Below are 20576 nucleotides of genomic sequence, written 5' to 3' on the forward strand. Positions count from 1 at the left end.
GGAAGAACAAACAAAGCCAGGCACCTCGCCATCATATGTGGATGCAGCCCGAGCTGAGATCCTCCCCCTCCTTCTAGAGAGGGAAAGCAGGCAGGCCCCCTCCATCATGCCTGGATTCAGCATAACAGAGAACTGCCTCCTTGAACAACATTCAATTGAACTTCAATTGTCATATCTGTTAGGTCTGCATTCCCATAAGTTGCTTTGGGGAACCTGTTATTCCTAAAAAAAAAAAAGGAGGGGGAAATAGCTGCATTTTTTCACATTCATCTCTGTCTATATTTTGATTTCATGTTCCTGTTTTCTGTCTATTAAGCAAAATGTTATGTATACTGATGACTTTATACCTTCAGTATAATTCTATTAAAGGAGGAATTTTAGTTTACCTTTTAGAAGATCGTAACCCTTGTGTTACTTTAAGTGTTGCAAAATTTTTAGCAGAAGTTTATAAAGTTAAATCCAAGCATATAGCCGCACTTGATTGCTGAATGTTTATTAATTTTATTATTAACTGTTACTAATTGCTTGTTTATGCTTATGCTTCTGCCTATCCCTATCTCTGATTGTCCCTATCTCTGATTGTAGACTATTATTATTTTTAATGCCAATAAAGGTAACTGATTGATTGATTGATTGATTGATTGATTGATTGATTGATTGATTGATTGATTGATTGATTGATTGATTGATTGATTGATTGATTGATTGATTCTCTTTAGAATGTTGGGGAGATGGCCAATCAGGTCACATATGCAAATGACCTCAGGGAAGAGTAGCAGTTGGCGGGGTGGGAGGAGCACCCTGCCAGCCACACAGGGAAGCTGTATCCCTATAGGAAAACACATTTCACCGCCTTTTACCCCCTTAGGGGGCGAATTTCTTAAAATCCCTTCTTAGTGAGCTCTACATCACGAAAGGAACGTTCTCCCCAAATTTCACGTTTCTAGGATGACACCCAACTTTTTCTGTTGATGGACGGCCGGCCAGACACGGCCCCAGACAATCTGGCCAGAGCTTTGGAGGCTGTGACGGCATGGTTGAAACAGAGCAGGCTGAAATTGAACCCAGTGAAGACGGAGGTCCTGCAGCTGGGACGGGGCTGCCAGATGTTGGGATCCAGCTCCCTGCCCTGGATGGGACACCACTGGCAACTTTGCCAGTGGTAAAGAGTCTGGGTGTGCTCCTGGATGCCTCCCTATCGATGGAGGCCCAAGTCACGGCGGTTGCCAAGTCTGCATTTTTCCATCTTTGTCAGATCAGGCAACTTGCCCCCTACCTGACGCCCCAGGACCTGGCTACAGTGATCCATGCAACGGTCACCTCCAGGCTAGATTACTGTAACCCACTCTACGCTGGGCTACCCCTGGGCCTGATCCGGAAACTACAACTGGTCCAGAATGCGGTGGCACGGGTCCTGACTGGTATACCTTACCAGTCACACATCACACCTGTCCTGCGCCAGCTGCACTGGCTTCCGGTTGAATTCCGAATCAGGTTCAAAGTGTTGGTTCTTACCTTTAAAGCCCTGAGCGGGTTGGGACCAGCATATCTTCGGGACCGCCTCTCCCTGTACGTTCCCCAGAGATCGCTTCGATCAGTGAATATTTACTTGTGGTCCCCGGCCCTAAGGAAGCCTGCCTCGCTTCAACCAGGGCCAGGGCCTTTTCAGTCGTGGTCCCAGCCTGGTGGAACGCTCTGTCAATGGAAACCCGGGCCCAGCGGGACATATTATCGTTCCGCCAGGCCTGTAAGACAGAGCTGTTCCGCCAGGCATTCGGTGATTGAAGGGGGCAGTGCCATGTCGGCCTCCCACCTTTGGGGTGGGGGAGGGTTCTCCCCACCACTGCACTTTGTTAATTTGTTTTATTATTTGTATATTGATTTTAGTTCTTGTTTTTATCAATTTTAACTGTTCACCGCCCAGAGCCCCTGGGGATGGGCGGTATATAAATTGAAAAAATAAAAATAAAAAAAATAAAAAATAGGTCCAGGGGTTTGGGCTGGGCACTGATGAGTCAGTCAGGACACTTGTCTTTATATAGAGAGATTTCACTTATAATCTACCTTTCTCACCAAAGTAGCTTACATTTTTCTCTCCTCCACATTTTATCCTCCCAATAGCTCTGCAAGGTAGGTTAGATGGCGAGAAAGTGACTAGCCCATGATCACCCTGCAAGTTCTCATGGAAGAGTGGGGATTCAAACTCGGGTCTCCCAGATCCCAGTCCGACCCTCTAATCGCTACATGACAATGCTCTTCTCAAGATACCTCCAAACTCCCAAGATAACTCCAGACTGCCACGGTCTACTGCTGCCTTTGCTCTCCTACCCTCAATGGATGATCTCTTCAAACCTGCCCACTGTCTGGACTTTTGGACTTGGGACCCCAATCCTGTCTCTGCTTAAAGTTGTCTGCTTGCAACTGACCCCAGCTCTTTCATCCCAGCCAACACAAGCACTCACACACCAAACTTCTCTTAAGCATTTCAAAGTTGGAGAAATCCCACCACAGAAAGGAAGAAAATTTGATTGAGAAGTGGAGAAATGAACCACAGGCAGCAGCCAACCCTTGGACTTCCCTGTCCAAACTGGGAGAGGGGGAGGGAGGGAGGGGACACACACAGTCTTTTGTCCAAATGGTAGAATACAACAGTCACCCTTTTGTCCGGATGAAGCTGATGCTGCAGAAAAAAGGACAGACAGCAAAGGGTTTTAATACAACCCCCAAGCCCCTCTCTCACCCCTCCCATACTCCAGTGCCTTTGAACTCATCTGGCAAAGGATTCACTTTCCCCTTCTGAAATGAGAAAAGCAAAAGGGGAGGGGGTAGGCTTTTGGTTTGTGAGGGCCGGAAGGCTCTCCCTCTCTCTCTCTCTCTTGCAGAGACAGCGCTTCCAGGCCAAATACTTCATCTGAATGGAATGGAGTGTCAGCAAATAGCTCTTAGCAGTTGGAACTGAACGTGGGGCATGGAGGGTGAGAAAGCGAGGTCTGGCTTCCCAAGATGGAGGAAGCCCTGCAGTGGCAGGCCGGTGACAAGGAGTATTATGATGAAATTTCCAGTTGAGATGTAAGGGACATGTTTAGTGCCGTCAGCCAGTATGGTATAGTGGCAAGACTTGAATCCAGCGGCACCTTAGAGACCCACAAGATTTTCAGGGTATAAGTTTTCAAGAGTCAAAGCTCCCTTCTTCAGATATAGTATAGTTGTGTAATGGTCACAGTGCTAGAATAGGACCTTGGAGACCTGGGTTCAAATTCCCATTCAGTCTCAAAGCATGCTGCGTGACCTCGGGACAATGAGTCTCTCTCTTTTTCTCAGCCTAACCCAACTTCAAAGAGTCGTTGTGAGAGGAAAATGGAGGAAGGGTGATGGATGCTCACTGCACCAAGGTACTTGTAGGAAGGAGCGTATGTAAAATTGTACTAAATAAACAAACAAGCAAATAAATATGACCCTGTTCAGCCAGGCTGTAGATTTTACAACTTAAAAGTGGGAGCGACTAAGGCAGAACAACAATCAGAGGCCATGAAGAGTATTGTCTTCCCATCAAAGCATCCAAGAGGCTGAGTAAAGAAGAGTTCAGTCACTTCTCAGCCTGCTGTGGCTGAAGCCCAAAGAGAGGGAAGACATGTCCTTTTTACCTGGAAAATTCACCACAGATCCTTGCAGTATATAGCATACTTCATTCTCCCCTTCTTCATTTTATCCTCACAACAACCCTGTAAGGTAGTTCAGGCCCAATGTGTGTTGCTGGCCCAAGGTCACTCCACAAGTTTCCATGGCAGAGAGGAGATTTGAACCTGGGTCTCCCAGATTCTCTCTGACACTCTAATCACTACTCCATGCCGGCCCTCAAACGACTACTCATGTTATCATATAAATGTATTATCAGCTCTGCAACCAATTTTTGTTAAGAAACATTCACATGCTCCAGTGTCCATCATGTGTATAGACAATTAACTGTAATGCCGGTACTGGAAAACACACATTCCACCGACAAAAATGATCCCATGTTCTGGAAAATATTTACAGCAATATATAAATAATAAACAAATCCTTATTGTTCAATGTTTTATGTCTCTAACTGCAACTGAGGGGATGGGCTCATGTACTGAATTACCCGTCATAAAAAATAGAATTAAAAATTCCATACATTTCAGGTGAGGAAATCCTTCACCCCAATACACTGCCCGCAGTCTAAAATGGTAGAATTTAGGCACAGCGGTACAACCTCAGCGAGAAACAGACCACCAAATATTTTGCCTCCTCATCCAATCAACCCAGTTCTTATTTGCATAGGGATATACATGGAGAATGAAAATGAGAGGGAGGAAAGAGAGAGAAATCAGAGGTGTTGTTGGGCACAGACAGTCTGCTAGAGCCAGCATGACAGAGTGGCAGTGTAGGCCTTATAGATTCAGATTTAAATCCTCATGTTGGCCAACTGGGTGGCCTTTGGCCAGTGAGTCTCCATCAGTAAAACCTACCTCACAGGGGTGTTGCAGGGATAAAATGAAGGGGAGCCACATATGTTGTCCTGACCTTCTTGGGAGAAAGATGGGATAAAAACAGGTATCATGCCAAGCCTTGGATAATGTTTACACCTCCATCATCTGGTCTTGGAAAGAGATCCAAACTCACTTTGAAAACAAATGCATGGCTTTCTACACCTCTGAAAGGTATCCTTTGCTTTCTTCTCCATCAGCTGTCTGTGTTTACAGAGCCTAAAGTGAAAGTTTCCCTTAAAAAAAAAACTACATCCAACAGTTACCTCCCTTCCTCTAGATCAGCTATTTGGAAAGACACCCACCACTTGATCTTAGCATGACAACTCAAAGCCAGAATGTCCCTTAAAACTTGCTAGGTAAAAACACAGCATTCTCTGGCATATGAGAACCAGTCATCAGTGTGCACTCAACAAGACTGCAACAGCCTATCCAGGTTTTCTGACAGGTGCACTTGTGTGATATCTTCACAGCTTAGGATTTTTAGGGGGACTTTTGCATATTTTAAGTCCGACAATGGCAGGTTCGAAGACATAACAGCAGACAGGCTAAAAGATCACAAACCAAAATACTCATCCTGGGAACCGGTGGTCAGCAGTGAGAGTTAATCATGACTGACACACAACTTTGTTGTACTCCCTCCATCTGGGCATCTCCTATTCCTCCACAACTCACTCCTGCCTCATTCTCCTTCAGGTCTCTGGATCTATGTTCAGCTGTTGTTCACACATTAAAGAGATCAGCAGTTAGTAAGACAATGGCATGAACCGAAAGGATTTCCAACAGCAGTCCGTGGCCATCCAAAATGCCTCCTACAATGCTGCTCCCAGTTGGACCCCAGTTGGAGGTTGGAGTCAGAGGTCTACAGCGGGTGGGGGGAAATCAGCAAAAATCATCCCCCCATCCATCGTAGAAATCTGCCGATGGATCCAAGCTAATGTTTGTTTACTATCCAGTTCCTCAGTAATTATTTCCAAGTTCTTTGATATCAACCATTTCTGCCTCTTTCATGGGCCTGAAGTAGAATCAGTATGTGAACTTCTTTTGGAACTCAGACTGCCTGAACATCACATCCTCTGCTCCAGGTAGCTGCCATCTCTTGTGAGGGTGGTGATTGTTACCAGCATTTTAACCAGGACACTTGGCAAATTGGAACTTAACCTAGTTCATAAGCCCCAATGCATCTCCTATATTTTTGTTGGCATGAAGTGAAACCAGTCTACAGCAATGTCACCAAACAGTTCGATGATCTGCCTCCATAATCCTGCCTCAAGAAGGCAGGCTGGGCCAAGCAGTCCCCATAATAGAACCACGCTGACCAAATGATAAAGGATCCCAGATCTAACCACAACTGTTTTTGTATTCTCAAAAAACTAGTCAGACTAGGGGAGAACAAAAATGGTCTTTTGTCTGCTTAGAGATCGCCAATGAGATTAGAAATACTTATGTGCTGGGACAGCTCCTGGGAGAAACATGGTGAAGTCAATGAAAATTCTCCTTTTCAAAAGAGAAAAAAATACCCTGAAGGCTGACAAGTAATAAATCAAAACAAGCTATAAAATTGGTTTCCAAGTTTGCTCGGAGCCCTTTGTAGCAAACCTGTGGAATTTGCTGCCAGTGGCACAAGGCTAAAAAACCCACAAAAGCTCAGCAAATTTATGAGGATCAAAGGGGTGTGTGTCATAAAAACGCAGCATAAAACTACTACATCTATCAAAAGTTAAAAACAGACCCACGAACAAAGACATGACAGAGAAAATGAAGTCTTCACCTAGTGAAGTGGGGTATCACATACCAATGAATCCACAGCACAAAACTGGGTTACTCTCATGTAGCAAGGGCTTCTGATCTTTCCCCCATGCAAAAGGCCGCACTGCAGGTTCTTCCTTACCACAAGCATAACAGAAAAAGGGACCCTAAAAATTTTACACGCTGTTACCTTCACGTTGGAATGAACCGCTGACTCTGGGGGGTATACGATGAAATGCCGGAGGGTGAAGCCATAACCCCCCTGCAAGTTCTTGCGCAGCACCACCGTCTTTGGCCCCACCCAAGGGAAGGACTCCACAGGGGGAGTGTTGGCATTCGTCGCCGGACCATCTCTTCGGCCCAGCTTCGGCTGTTGAGAAACAGAAGCAAAAGAAAATGATAAGTTCCTGCTGAAGTCTAAAGCAGGATAAAAGCTTGCGTGCACATGCGCACGTGCACTACAAAAACACAGCTTTTATAGAGACCAAAATGAAGGGTACTTGGCTGTGCCAGAAGGAAACCCCATTATTAGTGGAAGGGGAGCCTTTGGTACCAACCTGCCGCATTTAGTAAATGGAAGTTGCATATTTTTGCAGTACTTCAAAAAATGTTTTGACTAGAGACTGTAGAGAAGAAACAAGCACACCTCCATTATACCAAGAGAAGGGATGGTGGCTCAGTGGCAGAACACCTGCTTGGCATGCAAACAGCACCTCCAGATAAGAATCTCTGGTTGCAGGTGTTGGGAAAGACCCGAAACCTTGGGGTGCTGCTGCCAGCCAGACTAGACAATCCTAGGCTAGGTGAATTGATAGTCTCACTCAGCATAAAACACACATGTTCAAATTCAGCACTCTTAAATCTATGGTTGGCCTGCAGAACTAGTCAATTCCCAAGGTCAGTTAGATCCCTCCTGGGGCACCAAACGGAAGAATGTCAGCCCTTGTGATTGGCAGGCAGTACAGAACTTCTGATTGGCTGGGCAAGGTGTAATTACTAGACGCTTGGGCTGCTTCTGCGTCTCCCTGGTTAACCAAACAGAATCTCCTGCCTGCATGAGATCTAACAGCTGGCTGGAGAACACCTCAGCAACTGGTTCCAGTGCAGACCATCTTGCCTACATCCCCACCCCCACTACCACAGACAAAAAGAAGAGGTGAGACTGCCAGAGAGACGGTGGCGTTTCCACACAAACCCTCCGCCTGTCCTCAGGGGAAGCACCAAATGACCATCAGAGGATTTCAAGGAGACCATTAAGCTAGAAATATTTTTAGTTATTAAAAACAAAATAAAATCAGCAGTCCTTCCCTAAAAGTGCCAGGAACAATGAAAAAGAGCTTAAAAAGACAGACATTGCGCAAACCCTTGCAAATTTATTCCTGCAGAAGGGGCTTAATGCAGCTAAAATAGTACCACTCAGCCAATGTAAGAAAACCAAAAACACATAATTCAGTATTACATCACTATCCAACAGGAGAACAATATTTTTCTACATTCATTTCAATACAAGTGTCTGAAAGATGGAAAGAAACAACAAAAGAAGAGTGATATTTCAAGGCTGCTTGGCAACTACTGAGACCTTCCTTTCCTGTTTTCTCTGGAAGAAGGGCCTTACTGACTGGTGGGAGACACTAGAATGAGGAGAATGAGCCCAAAGTTGTGAGGTGGGGGTGGGGGTGGGGGATGCATCCGTGTTGACTGCAGAGGGTTGAGGCAGCCATCCAGGGCTTTGCCAGGTCCAAAAGCTGTTTGCCACTGACAAACACAGGAAGATTTCAATACGGACAACACTTGGTAAATGATCGTTTCAGCTTACATCTCCAATTCTGATTGCAAACAAACAGAAAGAGAGGGAGAGGGAGAGGGAGAGGAAGAGAGAGGCTCTCCACCAGAAGGTAAGGCGTCAACACAGCAAGTCTACACGGGAGCTACCCTGTAACCACATTCTGTTGGTAAACCAAAAGAATGCAACTATCAAGTTGGACATGTAATTTGAAAGTGCTCCACGTCTCTCTCCCCTCCTGCCAACCTCGTGGGATGCCCGAGGATTGCAACATGACACTCTATACTTTGGAAGGGAATTATGCACCATTTCGTCTCGCCAGCACGAAACCAGATGGTTTTCAATTGCTTTCGGCCATGCAATGAACTATGTGGGAGCAAGTAGGACCTCAAGGTATAATTTGATTCACTGCTGCAGAATAGTATTTGCCCTTTTAAAAAAACCTGCACAAAGGAAGGAGGGATTCAGTAATCCATATAAAGTATGCAAGGTAAGCACATTCACACAGAGATGTTCATTTACCATAATTTCCATTATTTGAGGCAGACACCAAAGTCTTATCCCTTGGAAAGCCTGCTCAAGATTCCAGTGTTTCACTTCTCATTGCCCACACATTTTCAAATTTAGATTTGCAGCCCTGAGGACTAGAAACCTGCTAGTTCTAATCCCAACACCAGTTTCTGTTTTTCCACAAAGTATGCTCAGCTCTTACTATAATATGAATAGCTGGACATTTTTAGCTGTTTGACATTGATAGTGGGCTAACAGTATTCATCTGCATATATCTGAAGAGTTCTGACTCTCGAAAGCTTACTCCCTGAACATCTGTTGGTCTCTAAGGTGCCACTGGACTCAAATCCTGCTATTCTACTGCTGACCAACACAGCCACCTACCTGAAACCATCTGCCTATTCTAGCTGTAGCTGCTGTGAAGTGGTCAGAGGCAGAACACAGTTCGCCAACACAGCTTCAGTGGGGAAAGTTAAAAACTTGGAAGTAAGGAGGGACACACCCAGACACACACTGGGCTTTGGAGAAATGGTATGCTTTTGGACAGAAAGAAGTGAAGAATCAAGGGTTCCAGGAGGGCAAAGGATCAAAAGTCCAAAGCAGGCCACAGCCAATGTGATGCATTTACTGATGGAACACAATCAAATCTTTGGCTGCCCAGTCATGTGGGAGGAAACAATGGGTGGGAACCCAGACCCTCAAAGTCTAGCAGCCTAATCCACTAGCCCATCAATGCCACCAAGGATGCTTCCATATGGGGATTTTCCACTGCACAGAATGCAGGAAGCCCCAAATTAAAACAGGAATGTCCACACAACACTCTGCTCATTCTCAGCACAATTCATGGTGTCCCCAAGGCCTTTCCCTTTAATCCAGGGGAAAAAATAACTAGTTTTACTTCCAGCTTACAGGAGACACGTGGATGGTTGCAGGTGGGACAACTGTCTAGACGATTCTCCTGCAGCCACTACAAAGGCAGGAAGAGGCAAGAGCTAAGCTCCACTTTCAAAATGGCACAAGACAGCTCTGCACCATTTCTTTGCCCCAGCTGAGCACAATTAAGGGGCAGGAGGCCTGCCCGTTTTGCCATGGTACGCTTTTGTGCAAACCGTGATGGAAAAAAAGGGGTGGGAGTTATGGCGGCAGCAGCAGCATTGAGAAATGCAAGAATGAGTGTATGTAGATGCTACTCCTCTGCATTCTTGGGCCACTCGCTGTGTTTTCACACACCTGTCGGACGAAGCCTGACTCTCCAAGCTCTTGCTTTGCATTAGTACCAGTGAAAGGGTGGAAGAGGCAGGAATTCAACCTTCTTGCACGCAACGGAAGGTAAAGCCCCAGTTAATGGAATGCTTCAAAGAGCTGCCAAAAGGCAGTGCACCAGACAAGCCAACGTATTATATAATTCCACTTAGCAATTATATAGCCACAGGGGCTCCTTGCTGTGCAAAACAGTCCCAGAAACCTCCTCTTCTCTTGTGTTCTTGCCTTGAATCACAGCGCAGAATGCCAGGCAAAGAGAGATTTTATCTGCACTGAAGGCAACCTTTCTGTCAGAATCTCAACTTTGCTCCTTGAGTGCAATCCTCTTGCTAGGGTTGCGCTCCCCACGACCCTAAGAGTAAGCAGGCACAAAACCCAGGGCAGAACCAACCTCATGCACTCTCTTGACCTGCAGAAAACACACAAACAAAACAAACACACCATACAACATGCTCTCTGTAGTAGCTGTTTCATCACCCTACACTGATGGTTTTCTAAATGGATTCTGAATTCTTTGTGAGCTTAAAAGGGTCTTTTAATGAGAAAAAATTCTGAAATGAGGCAAAACTTCCCTGAAGGACAGCTTGCCTATCGCTACCAATCTTCTCCTGCAATGCACAGTTGCATAGGAATGACAAGTGTGCTCTAGAGAATACATTCTGCACACAGGAGGCAATAGTGACACTCAACAGGCCTGGCCAGTATCGGGCATGGCTAATGCAACACCCTCAACACTACTAAAACTCTCAACATCACCCCTAGGTTTCATGGCAGATGTTCAGAGATTCCTCAACAAGCAACTCAGTGTAGAAAGGGTTCCTTCCTATATTTTGTCATAAAGACAGTTGTGGTGTACTACTCAGCAAAAGCATGATTAAAGAAGGAATAAAATGCATAAAACAAAACAAAACATTACACTGCTTCTAAGATCCTGGAAGACCAATTCACACATGGACATTCGCTATCATTAAGTACATAGTTCAGTGTCTGAGAACTTTTATACGTAACTGTGCAGAGCCAATGTGGTATAACATTACAAGTGTTGGGCTAGAATTACCAGTAGGGTGCAGGACTTGGATAGGGAAGATCTGGGTTCAACACCCTTTTTTGCTACGGAAGCTCACTGGGTGATCATGGAATCACTCTCTCAGCCTAATTTGCCTCACAGAGTAGATCTGGTATGGTGTAGTGGTTGGAGTTTCAGAGTAGGACCTGAGAGGCCCAGGTTCAAATTCCCACTCTGCCATGAAGTTCACTGAGTGACTTTGGGCCAGTCACTCTTACTCAGCCTAACCTACCACACAGGACTGTTTTAAGAATAAAATGGAGAAAGGAAGAATTGTGTAAGTCACTTTGGGAGAAGAGTGAGGTGTAAATGAAGTAAATAAATAAAATGAGGAAGGAAGAACCAAGTATGCCACTTGCGTTCGCTCTGTTTCAGCAATCTTTCAACTCTGTCCTGGATTTCTGCTGGTTTTAAATCTCTGCAAATTTGCATTTATATATCCTATGACATCATTTAAGGAAATGTCCTTGAAATTTACTGTACTAACTCACATTGTGTAATCCGCCTTGAGTCTCAGTGAAAAATGCGGACTACATAAATATGTACAACAACAACAACAACAACAACAACAACAACAACAACAACAACTGAGCTTATATGCCACTCTTCTAGACAGATTAGTGCCTCACCCAGAGCGGTGAACAAGTTTGTATTATTATTATCCCCACAATACATCTGTGGAGCTGGGGCTGAGAGGAGTGGCTTACCCAAGGCCACCTGCTGAGCTCATGGCAGTAGTGGGATTTGAACCAGTAGAGTGCTGATTCGCAGCCGAACTACTTAACCACTGTGCTAAAGCACAATATGCAGTAATACAAACAGTGTAACCACATCAGTGGGTGGCTCAAATTATGAACAATCACTTTCAAGGATATTAATAAAGTGAACAAACACAAAGGTAAATTATGAACAAGTAAATTTAAATGCCTTTACCTGTTTGTTAACAAAGCACAATATGCAGACAGAAGAGCGGGGATAGAACCATTTCGGATTACAAGTGGGAGTGGAGTAATATTTTATAATATTTCCCCATATTATAAACTCTCTGCTTGTGGTAAATAAGCAGATCAGTGAGACAGATTTAGCATTGTCTTCTAGGTTACCTCCTAAGGGTGGAATTTTTTTTAGCATGGAAGAACATACTGCAACCTAAAGTGGGACAATCCCAAATTCCACCTCCTCATTCTGTTTTAGCCTATAACTGAATGCTGAATTACCTCCACTGAAAAGTCTTACATTTAAGGTCACACAAACACCATCTGTGGCATTTGAACCGCAATGACAGTTTCACACAAGCAAATCATCCATTCCTGTTGCTGTCATTCAGTCTGGAATACTCACTGACCTTCCACATTCCTGGACTGCATTCACAAGTGACACAAGGCATACACATTTCTATGGCTTGTTTCATTCTATCAATTGATGAGTTTAAAGAACCTTCTGATTAAAAATATGACCAGTAGTAGTAGTAGTAGTAGTAGTAGTAGTAGTAGTAGTAGTAGTAGTAGTAGTAGTAGTAGTAGTAGTAGTATACCCTGCTGTTCTTTCCAATAGGGTCCCAAAGCAACTTACAACATTATTCTCCTACCTTCCATTTTATCCTTTTCAGCAACAACTGAAGTAGGTTAGGTTGAGAGCGCATAACTGGCCTATGGTCAACCAGCAAGCTTCCATACAGATTATGAACCTGTCTCTCCTAGATCCTAGTCCAACCAGAACCACATATAGGCGCTAAATCAGGCAGCAAATATTTTTTTAGAATTCTACTATCTTTTACCACAAACTGCAGGTGCCATCTTATATGCTCCCTTCACACACACACTGAGGAAACACCTCTTCTAAAATGGTGACTGATATGGTATAAAAATCCAAGTGTTCTTTCCCCTTCAGAATGATTAGCATTTCTTCAAAACACAAAATTATCTAGTAATAAATTAAACCAGATAACATTAAGATTTATTTTATCAGAAGACAGCTCCTAAATTTTACCTGGTGGGGTGGTGGTGGAATATGCTGTCAAGTCACAGACAACTTATGGCATCCCCAAGGGGTTTTCAAGGCAAGAGACGCATACAGAGGTGGTTTGCCATTGCCTGTCTCTCCTTCTCTCCTTGGTGGTCTTGCATCCAAGTACTAATTAGGGCTGCCCCTGCTTAGTTTCCAAGATCTGACAAGATCAGGGTAGCCTTTAGCAATGTTACCTCCAAACTGTAACTAACATTCAGGTAAATGCACTTTTATTGCTCTTCTGAACCCTGTCTCAAAAATGTATGTGTCAGATTGCTGACTTGTAACCTTCACCATAAAGAAACAGAGCATCTAGAGTTTCAGGTGGGGGGGGCCGGCGGCAATGTACCTTCTGCCCTGCCCTATGGGAAAAAAGTGAATGTAATGTTTCTACAAAGAAGAAAATTACAATTTCGAACACTCCTGGTGAGGTTTTGTGACATAATGCAGGGGAGGGAACTAAGGGAAGTTCACAAAACAGCTAAAATCTCTTACAACATCAGCTACAACCCCCCCAAAGTCACCTCAACCTTCATCCAGGCATTCCCACGTAAGGGGGTTGTGCCCCGTGGGAAAGAAGCCTTGCAGCTGCCCAATCACCTTCCTAGTCCTGCAGCCTCCCAAGCGCCACAAGAGAAACAGCTATAGTGGCGCTTAGTGTGCTGGACTAGAAGAGGCTCCCTGGCACACTCTTCCAGAGGTAGGGGCTCATCGCCATGATGCAAAGGGGTGTCACAGTCAGGCTGGCAGATTCTTTAACTCCAGAAAGCAAACCATTCACCTATTCTTGTACTCTCTCTAATCCGATTTCCCTGCTAATCTCCCAAACCTCAGAAACAGAGTCGGAAGGGTACATGAGGCCTTGGACTCTAGCAATCCACAGACTGTGAACAGCAGCCTGACTTTTGCTGCACGCCACTGCCAGCTGCATTCCATGCCACAAGTTGCCTGTGTTCTGTGGTGCCCATAGCCTGTCCTGTGGTGCACAGACCATAGGCATGAGGGGCAGTGACACCAAGACGGCTTTCAATTAATTATGCATAAAAGACAGGGATGACTAGTTTGAGGCACGGGGAAGAGAGGAGCAAGAGATCATGAAGAAGCAAGGACCCTGATGCTCAAGGTCTCAAAATGGAGCCTAGCAGAAGAAAATCTGCCAGAAATCAACTTGCAAGGGGGAAAAAATTAAGTTTTTAGTCATGACACTGCTCCAAAGGGAGAATCAGTAAAAATCACTCACTCTTCAATTTGCAGAAATTTACCACAGGATCCGAAGCTAACCTGAGACTTTGCCTAGGCTGTGAGCACTCAAAAGTGTGCCTGCTTGGCTCCAAGCTCCATCTGGACTCTACAGCCTGCCCAGGTGCAGGATTATCTCCTCTAGCCTCTCCTGGGGGCTCACTGCAGGCACTGCCATCTGTATATGACCTGTGTATCCTGCTGTAAGGCTGGCCCAGCACCCTGACAGTACACAGCCAAGCCACACACAGGAAGGGCAAGACGTGAAGGAGAGAACAGAGACAAGGCAAAGAGGGGTTTAGGATTAGTGGTTCGCCAAGTGATGCTTGGTGTGACAAAGCACAACAGCGAAGAGATGCAATGAAAAAGCTGATCTGATGACTGCTACTTGCTTCAAGAGGAAAAGCTGTCCTGTGCTCCAAAACTGGCAACACAAATGCTAGCATTACCCACTCCTTCCAAGCAGGTGTACAGCAACTGATGCTTTGAAGTGATGGGGTGCCCTCCCACCTCTTCTCTCTGGCTCCCAAACACAGGCGCTCACAAAAACCCCTGAAGCATTAGACTAGCCATGTCTCCCAGATGAATATATTCTGAAACCAGCCTGGAAAAGCAGATCAATCGGGCGAACACAGACTCACAGCCAGTGCCTCCTGCCCTTCTCAGGGGACCCAGAGGAGTTAATGAAGATACGAGCTGTTTCGTCCTGGGACAAAACGCCTATCTGCTCCAGACTCCTCCAGGGCCCTTCACGGTCCGCCGGCACACAGTCCTTATCTTTCCGCCACAAAGCCTCCCCACGTTTGGATCAGGATGCAAATGAGGGTGCCTCATATTCACGAGATTAATCTCTCTCGATATCATTCTAGCGCCAGCTGCCCCGGGGCCTCGATCAATGCTTCCACGTGACAAAGAGATGGATACTGGTGGCTTCCCTCAGCTCTTTTTTCTTCAGGCAGTGCTGGGGTTCTGTGCGTGTGCCTGTTTCTGAGAGGGGGGTTGGGACTTTCTTTGTCATTTTAGTATAATGGTAGCATATGTTAAACTCAGCACTGCTCCTGAACACAACAGGAAGGTGGATGGAACTAGATGTTACATGGCTCTCCCACTGCTCTGAGTTTCTCTCCTCGTCCTCATTACATCTCAAAACGCTGCCAATGCGCTGTGCATCCAAAACTTAAAATGTAAGGAGGGGAAACACACAGTGTAAATGATATCATATTACGTACGCACTGTGCTAATATCAGACTTTTCAGGAAAGGAGACAAAAGGTATGGAACGCAGCTTTATTTCCCTTGTCACGTCATGTTTTGCCCAGAGATATCTAGTTAGGCCTCAAGTACATTTATTAGGCATACCTTCTCAGGAGCACTAAAGTCTTCCAGACAAAGATTTGGTTCAAATCAAGGTGTGAAATTCAGCATGTTCACATTCCCCATCAATCATAGACGCTCCCTCTGCCTGCCCACCCTTGGCTTCCCTCTAGCATGTTTTTATCCCACCAAGGAGCTCAGGACAGCACACGTTGCTCTCCCCTCCCCATTTTTTCCTCTCCCAACAATCCTCTGACATAAATTAGGCTAAGAGACTGACCTACAGTTACCCCAAAATCTACATGGCTGAATTCAGGATTTGAACCCGGGTCTCCCAGACCCTAGTCTGACTCTCAAACCACTACCTCGTGCTGACTCTTGCTTGCCAATAACTTGTCATGCCTCTTGTCCTGACACCCCATGGCATGTTTTTCTCCCAGACCCACCCCCTTTCTCCTTGATGCTGAATTTTCTGAGTTTCTCTGCCCTTTCTTGCCCCAGGTCTTCATTCTTGCCACCCTTCTTGTCTTCAGAAACCTGAGATTCGCTAGGGAGAGCCATGTTGATGTACTGGAGCAAAATTAGCCAGTAGTTTGGTACCACCCTAAAGACTAACAACATTTATTTCAGCATGAGCTTTGCTGAGCCACAGCTCACACGCTTAGATGATCAGAGGAAGAGAGGTCTGACTCACAAAAGCTCATGCTGAAATAAACAGTCTTTAAGGAGCTACTGGATTCCTGCATAACTTAGGTTCCCTGTTACCTCCTAGACTGTTCCTACTTATTCAGCTTTCTAGCACATAGTAATTGTTCCCCCTTTCTCCAGTCCTTACAGCAGCACACAGATCCTCCCCTCTGTGCAGTTTCCCTATACTGTCCCAAGTCAAACTTTTGTGAACTCTTGTGAAATCCTAACACTGACCCGGAGCAATCAGCTGCTCATCACAGCTGTTCAACCAATAGCTGCAGGAGCTCACAGTCAAGAAAGTTTTTAGATTATGATTTTTTTTAAAAAAATCATGCTTTCTGACTCCATCATCAAGTTTTCTTTAGAAAGTTTTAGACCTTAGTCTCACTGAGGGGGTAAAAACTGTGTGTGGATTGTACCATTTCTGATAACAGGTAGCACTCTGCTGGTTCAAATCCCACTACTACCATGAGCTCATTAGGTGGCACTGGGTAAGCCACTCCTCTCAGCCCCAGCTCCACAGCTGTATTGTGAGGATAATAATGACACTAACTTGTTCACCGCTCTGGGTGAAGCACTAATCTGTCTAAAAGAGCAGTATATAAGCACAGTTATGATGATGATGACGACGATGACGATGACTAAATGTTTCTCCACATACAAAAAAATCCCTTCACATAGAAAAGTACCATGTCGCGCAGAAATCAAAGCTAGAAATTCAAACCGCTCCCCTCCCTGGACACATTCAATTCACTACACATAGGGGAGTTTTTGGGGGGGTTGAATGAAGGAACATTTTGTTATGTGAGCACCAAACCTGGAAGTGTGAAGCAGTACAACCCAGAAGACAGGTTGATCACTCTGAGAAGGAAGCAAAGACGCCAGTCACTGATGTAGGTCAGCTGCCTAACTTTGCTGCCACACATCTCATCAGGGCTGACAGGCTTGTCTCAACAAAAGAGCCCATGAACCATGTTTTGACAGCATGTAGAGAGAGAGACTTCTTATTACAATTTTATATTGCTTTCCCGCCACAACAGCCTTGTAAGGTAGGTTAGGCTAAGAAAGAGAGAGCCTGGACCAAAGTCACCCAGCAAATTTTGCAGTAGAATGGGGATTTGAATTCGGATCTCCCAGATCCTAGTCTGACATTAGACTGGCTCTGACGTATGTATTTTATCTTTGAGGTCATCCTTCATAACTGAGCAAGGATTTTAACTCAGCTTTCCCATATCTAAGTCCAGTACCCTGACCATTATACCACCACTGGCTCTCACAAGCAGCTAACAAATCCTGTAACTGCGTCCTAGAACATACCACTGCCTGACTACTTCTTGAAAAGACAAGTCATGTGTCAGCCACAAAATAGAACACAGAAGCATTTCCCTTGCTGGATGAAAGGGCAGTGAAAGGGGAGTAACTGACCCAAGGAAAAGATATGGAAACCAGAGAACCAGTTAAGCAGAAGCTGTTACAACCTCACAGGGAGCAATACATAATTCAAAAGCCCCAAATATTCAACAACAACAAAATTGGCAAAAATAGGGAAGTATGAATTCTCCACCACTACCACCACTGCACAGTCTGAGATTTCCTTGTGACAGCAGCTAAAAGGCAGGGAGCTGCACATGTGTGAAGGGTTATCAGAGGTAAGTTGTGATATGATAAACTGGGGCGGGTGGTAGTTCTGTTGGTCTGCTATGGAGCAAAGAAACTGAAGTGAAAGATTGATTCGTGCGGGGCAGGGGGAACTGGGCTAGGGAAGCACAAAAAGGGAAAGAGACCAAAATGATTTGCTTTAATCACACAAAATGTTCAGAACATCTGCAAAAATCCTGTTGCTCAAGAACACATATGCACGTTAATCATTTTTTTAAGAAAGTTAAATCAGAGTGTCAGATTTTCCTCTGCTGCCTTTCTTGCCCTTTATACATAAGCAGATGTCCTGTTGGGCACTTTTCTTCTCTCCTCCTCTAATGAACTATGGAAATGGGGTGGGGTGTAAATACAACTGTGCATCGGCTGCAAGTGAAATCCCCCCTCCCGCCCCTAGTCTGCATCCCGGAAAGAAAAATAGCCTAGCAATAGATGACAATCATAGCAAATCGGCCATATTATACAAACACATGCATGCATGCACAACACCCTGGACAAAGGAACATCCAGCGAGTCAAATCAGGATTATTCCCTGCTGCTTTTCTATCAACTGCACCTTGGGGGGAAAGCCTCCCACCCAAACACAAACAGCTGCTCTGCCGGTAATAACCTAGGCTGAAAAAGTGTGAGTAGCTCCATTAGAAAATTACAGATGGGGCCTGCACTCACAGGCCCTGCGGCTTCCCCAAGGGGGATGGGGTACACACGCATACCCACCATTTTAATATTTCATTCCTGGTCTATTTGCATAATCACATTAAAGAGATCAAAAGATGTGGCTAGACTTTCCAAATCACTATGTAACATTCAACCATTTCTTGGGCCTGGCTTCCCTCTAGGGTTGCCAACCTCCAGATGTAGACTGGAGATGTCCCAGAATTACAACTTATCTCCAGACTGCAGAGATCAGTTCCCATGGAGAACATGGCTGCTTTGGAGGGTGGACTCTTTGGTATTATACCTCACTGCAGTCCCTCCCCTGTCTAAACCCCATCCTCTCCAAGCTCTATCCCCAAATCTCTAGGAATTTCTCAACCGGGAGCTGGCAATCCTACTTCCGTCCCAGCTGTTCGAGCACCATTGGTAGCTAATTCTGCATTGCCAGGTATCCTGGCTTCCCCCCAAAATCCAAAGGAGGTCACGGCTTCAGGCATAACAAATTTGAGGATACCTGAACTGGACTGCCACTGAAAACCATCTAAAACACAAACGCTTCTCAAGCTTTTCAGGAGCATTAAAAAGATGGTCCCTTCTTGACCTTCTCTGACAAGCCATGTCATAATGTTAGGCCAATGTTTCAAAATTCCCAAGATCGAACAAAGGAAGAGTGCATAGATCTATGGAAGGTCGCTACAAAGAGGAACTGGTTTGAGGAATGCAACTGGTACATGAATGCATACAGGGAAATATGGTCCATGATGTATTTCATCCCAGTGTCATTCTATAACATGTAGGATTTGAAACATGCACGTAATAGCCCTATTCACATTACAATAAACATATGCACATCTTGTAGGTAAACATCTTGTACATGGGTACATTTTCTTTGTAAGAAACAGCCACTTTACAAATGCAACCCAGGACCAGCTGGGTGAATGTGGGGTTGACTGTAGAATGAGAATTACTCAATGCAGTATAAAGAAAAAACAAATCCCAACACAGATAGCAGCTCATGCATTCACTGAACAAGTGGGGAGTGAGAGCTGGCTCAAGTGTGTTCACCCCACCCTCCACCTGATCACCCAGTCATCTGCAGGGGCAACTGCACAGAGAAAGTGGCCATGCAGATTCTCCCTCCACATGACCAGTGATGTTCAGAAAGAACCGCTGGTCACTGATCATGGAGAGGGTGAATATGCATGGCCTACAGACAACCAGGTGATCATAAGGTGATGGTGGGCATGGCCCGGGTACTTGCACCCATGCTCTCTCCCCACACATTCAGTGAACACATGGAGCTGTCATCTGTGCTGTGCTCCCGGGTATGCTGCACACAGATTGTACATCTGCTTACTAGAACTTGTGAACAAGCCTAGAGTTTTGATGTTATCAAGTTGTGCATTTCTCTGTTCCCGTCAGTGACAGCCAAATATGTGTATCAGGAGCACAGAAATGCACACTGTTATGACATCACAACATGAGAGGGGTGCACATGAGGGTAGAAGGAAAGGACTTGATCCAGCCTTGAGGCAATTGTAATGTTTAGGTTTGCCCTTAATTTGAAAAGTAGAAGGAAGCCATTTCTAGAACAAATGGAAATTCCTGTCAATGCAGACTTTACATTTGAATTACAAACACAGAAACACAAATATATTATAAATATATATAAATATTACTTGTGAAATCAGTGCATGAGCAGGAATGGCATGCCAGCCACCTGGAACTTTATTCATATTAACAAAATATTGTGGCGACAATAACTGCCTTGCAAGCAGAGCAAACTGTGAAAGGCCTGTTGTTTATCATTCCCACAGCCCAATTAAAAAAGGAGAAAATGGCAGGTTCAGGGACCCTGGGTAATTACAACGAGCTATATTTTACCACAACAGACAACTCTGTCTAAGAGCAAGCAGCCCCTGAGGCGGTCACCAGTCCTGCCACATCAGCAAGATCGCCTCAGCCTGAGGGACGCCAAGGGCTGTGCCTGAAAAACCAAGCTAGAATTTCTTTGGGGTACAGAGGGAGGGGGAAACATGCCACTTCCATTCCCACACCCACTGACAGCTTGGCATTCCCATTAATGTAAGCCAAGCAACTGCCGAATACAGTTGCCATATGAGAGAGAAAGCAGG

The 20576-nt window shown here is 45.1% G+C and overlaps 1 protein-coding gene across 1 annotated transcript in view; it reads right to left on the reverse strand.

The window, feature by feature from the left end:
- The window catches only part of ARHGAP23 (Rho GTPase activating protein 23), a 109789-nt gene that overhangs the window by 73485 nt on the left and 15728 nt on the right, over nucleotides 1-20576 (reverse strand). Inside the window, exon 2 of the mRNA XM_054993346.1 lies at nucleotides 6448-6627. Coding sequence (XP_054849321.1) covers nucleotides 6448-6627 — 180 coding nt within the window. The remainder of the gene's footprint in view (nucleotides 1-6447; nucleotides 6628-20576) is intronic.

Source organism: Eublepharis macularius, chromosome 12 (genome assembly GCF_028583425.1).
Source record: "Eublepharis macularius isolate TG4126 chromosome 12, MPM_Emac_v1.0, whole genome shotgun sequence".
Classification (NCBI taxonomy): Eukaryota; Metazoa; Chordata; class Lepidosauria; order Squamata; family Eublepharidae; genus Eublepharis; species Eublepharis macularius.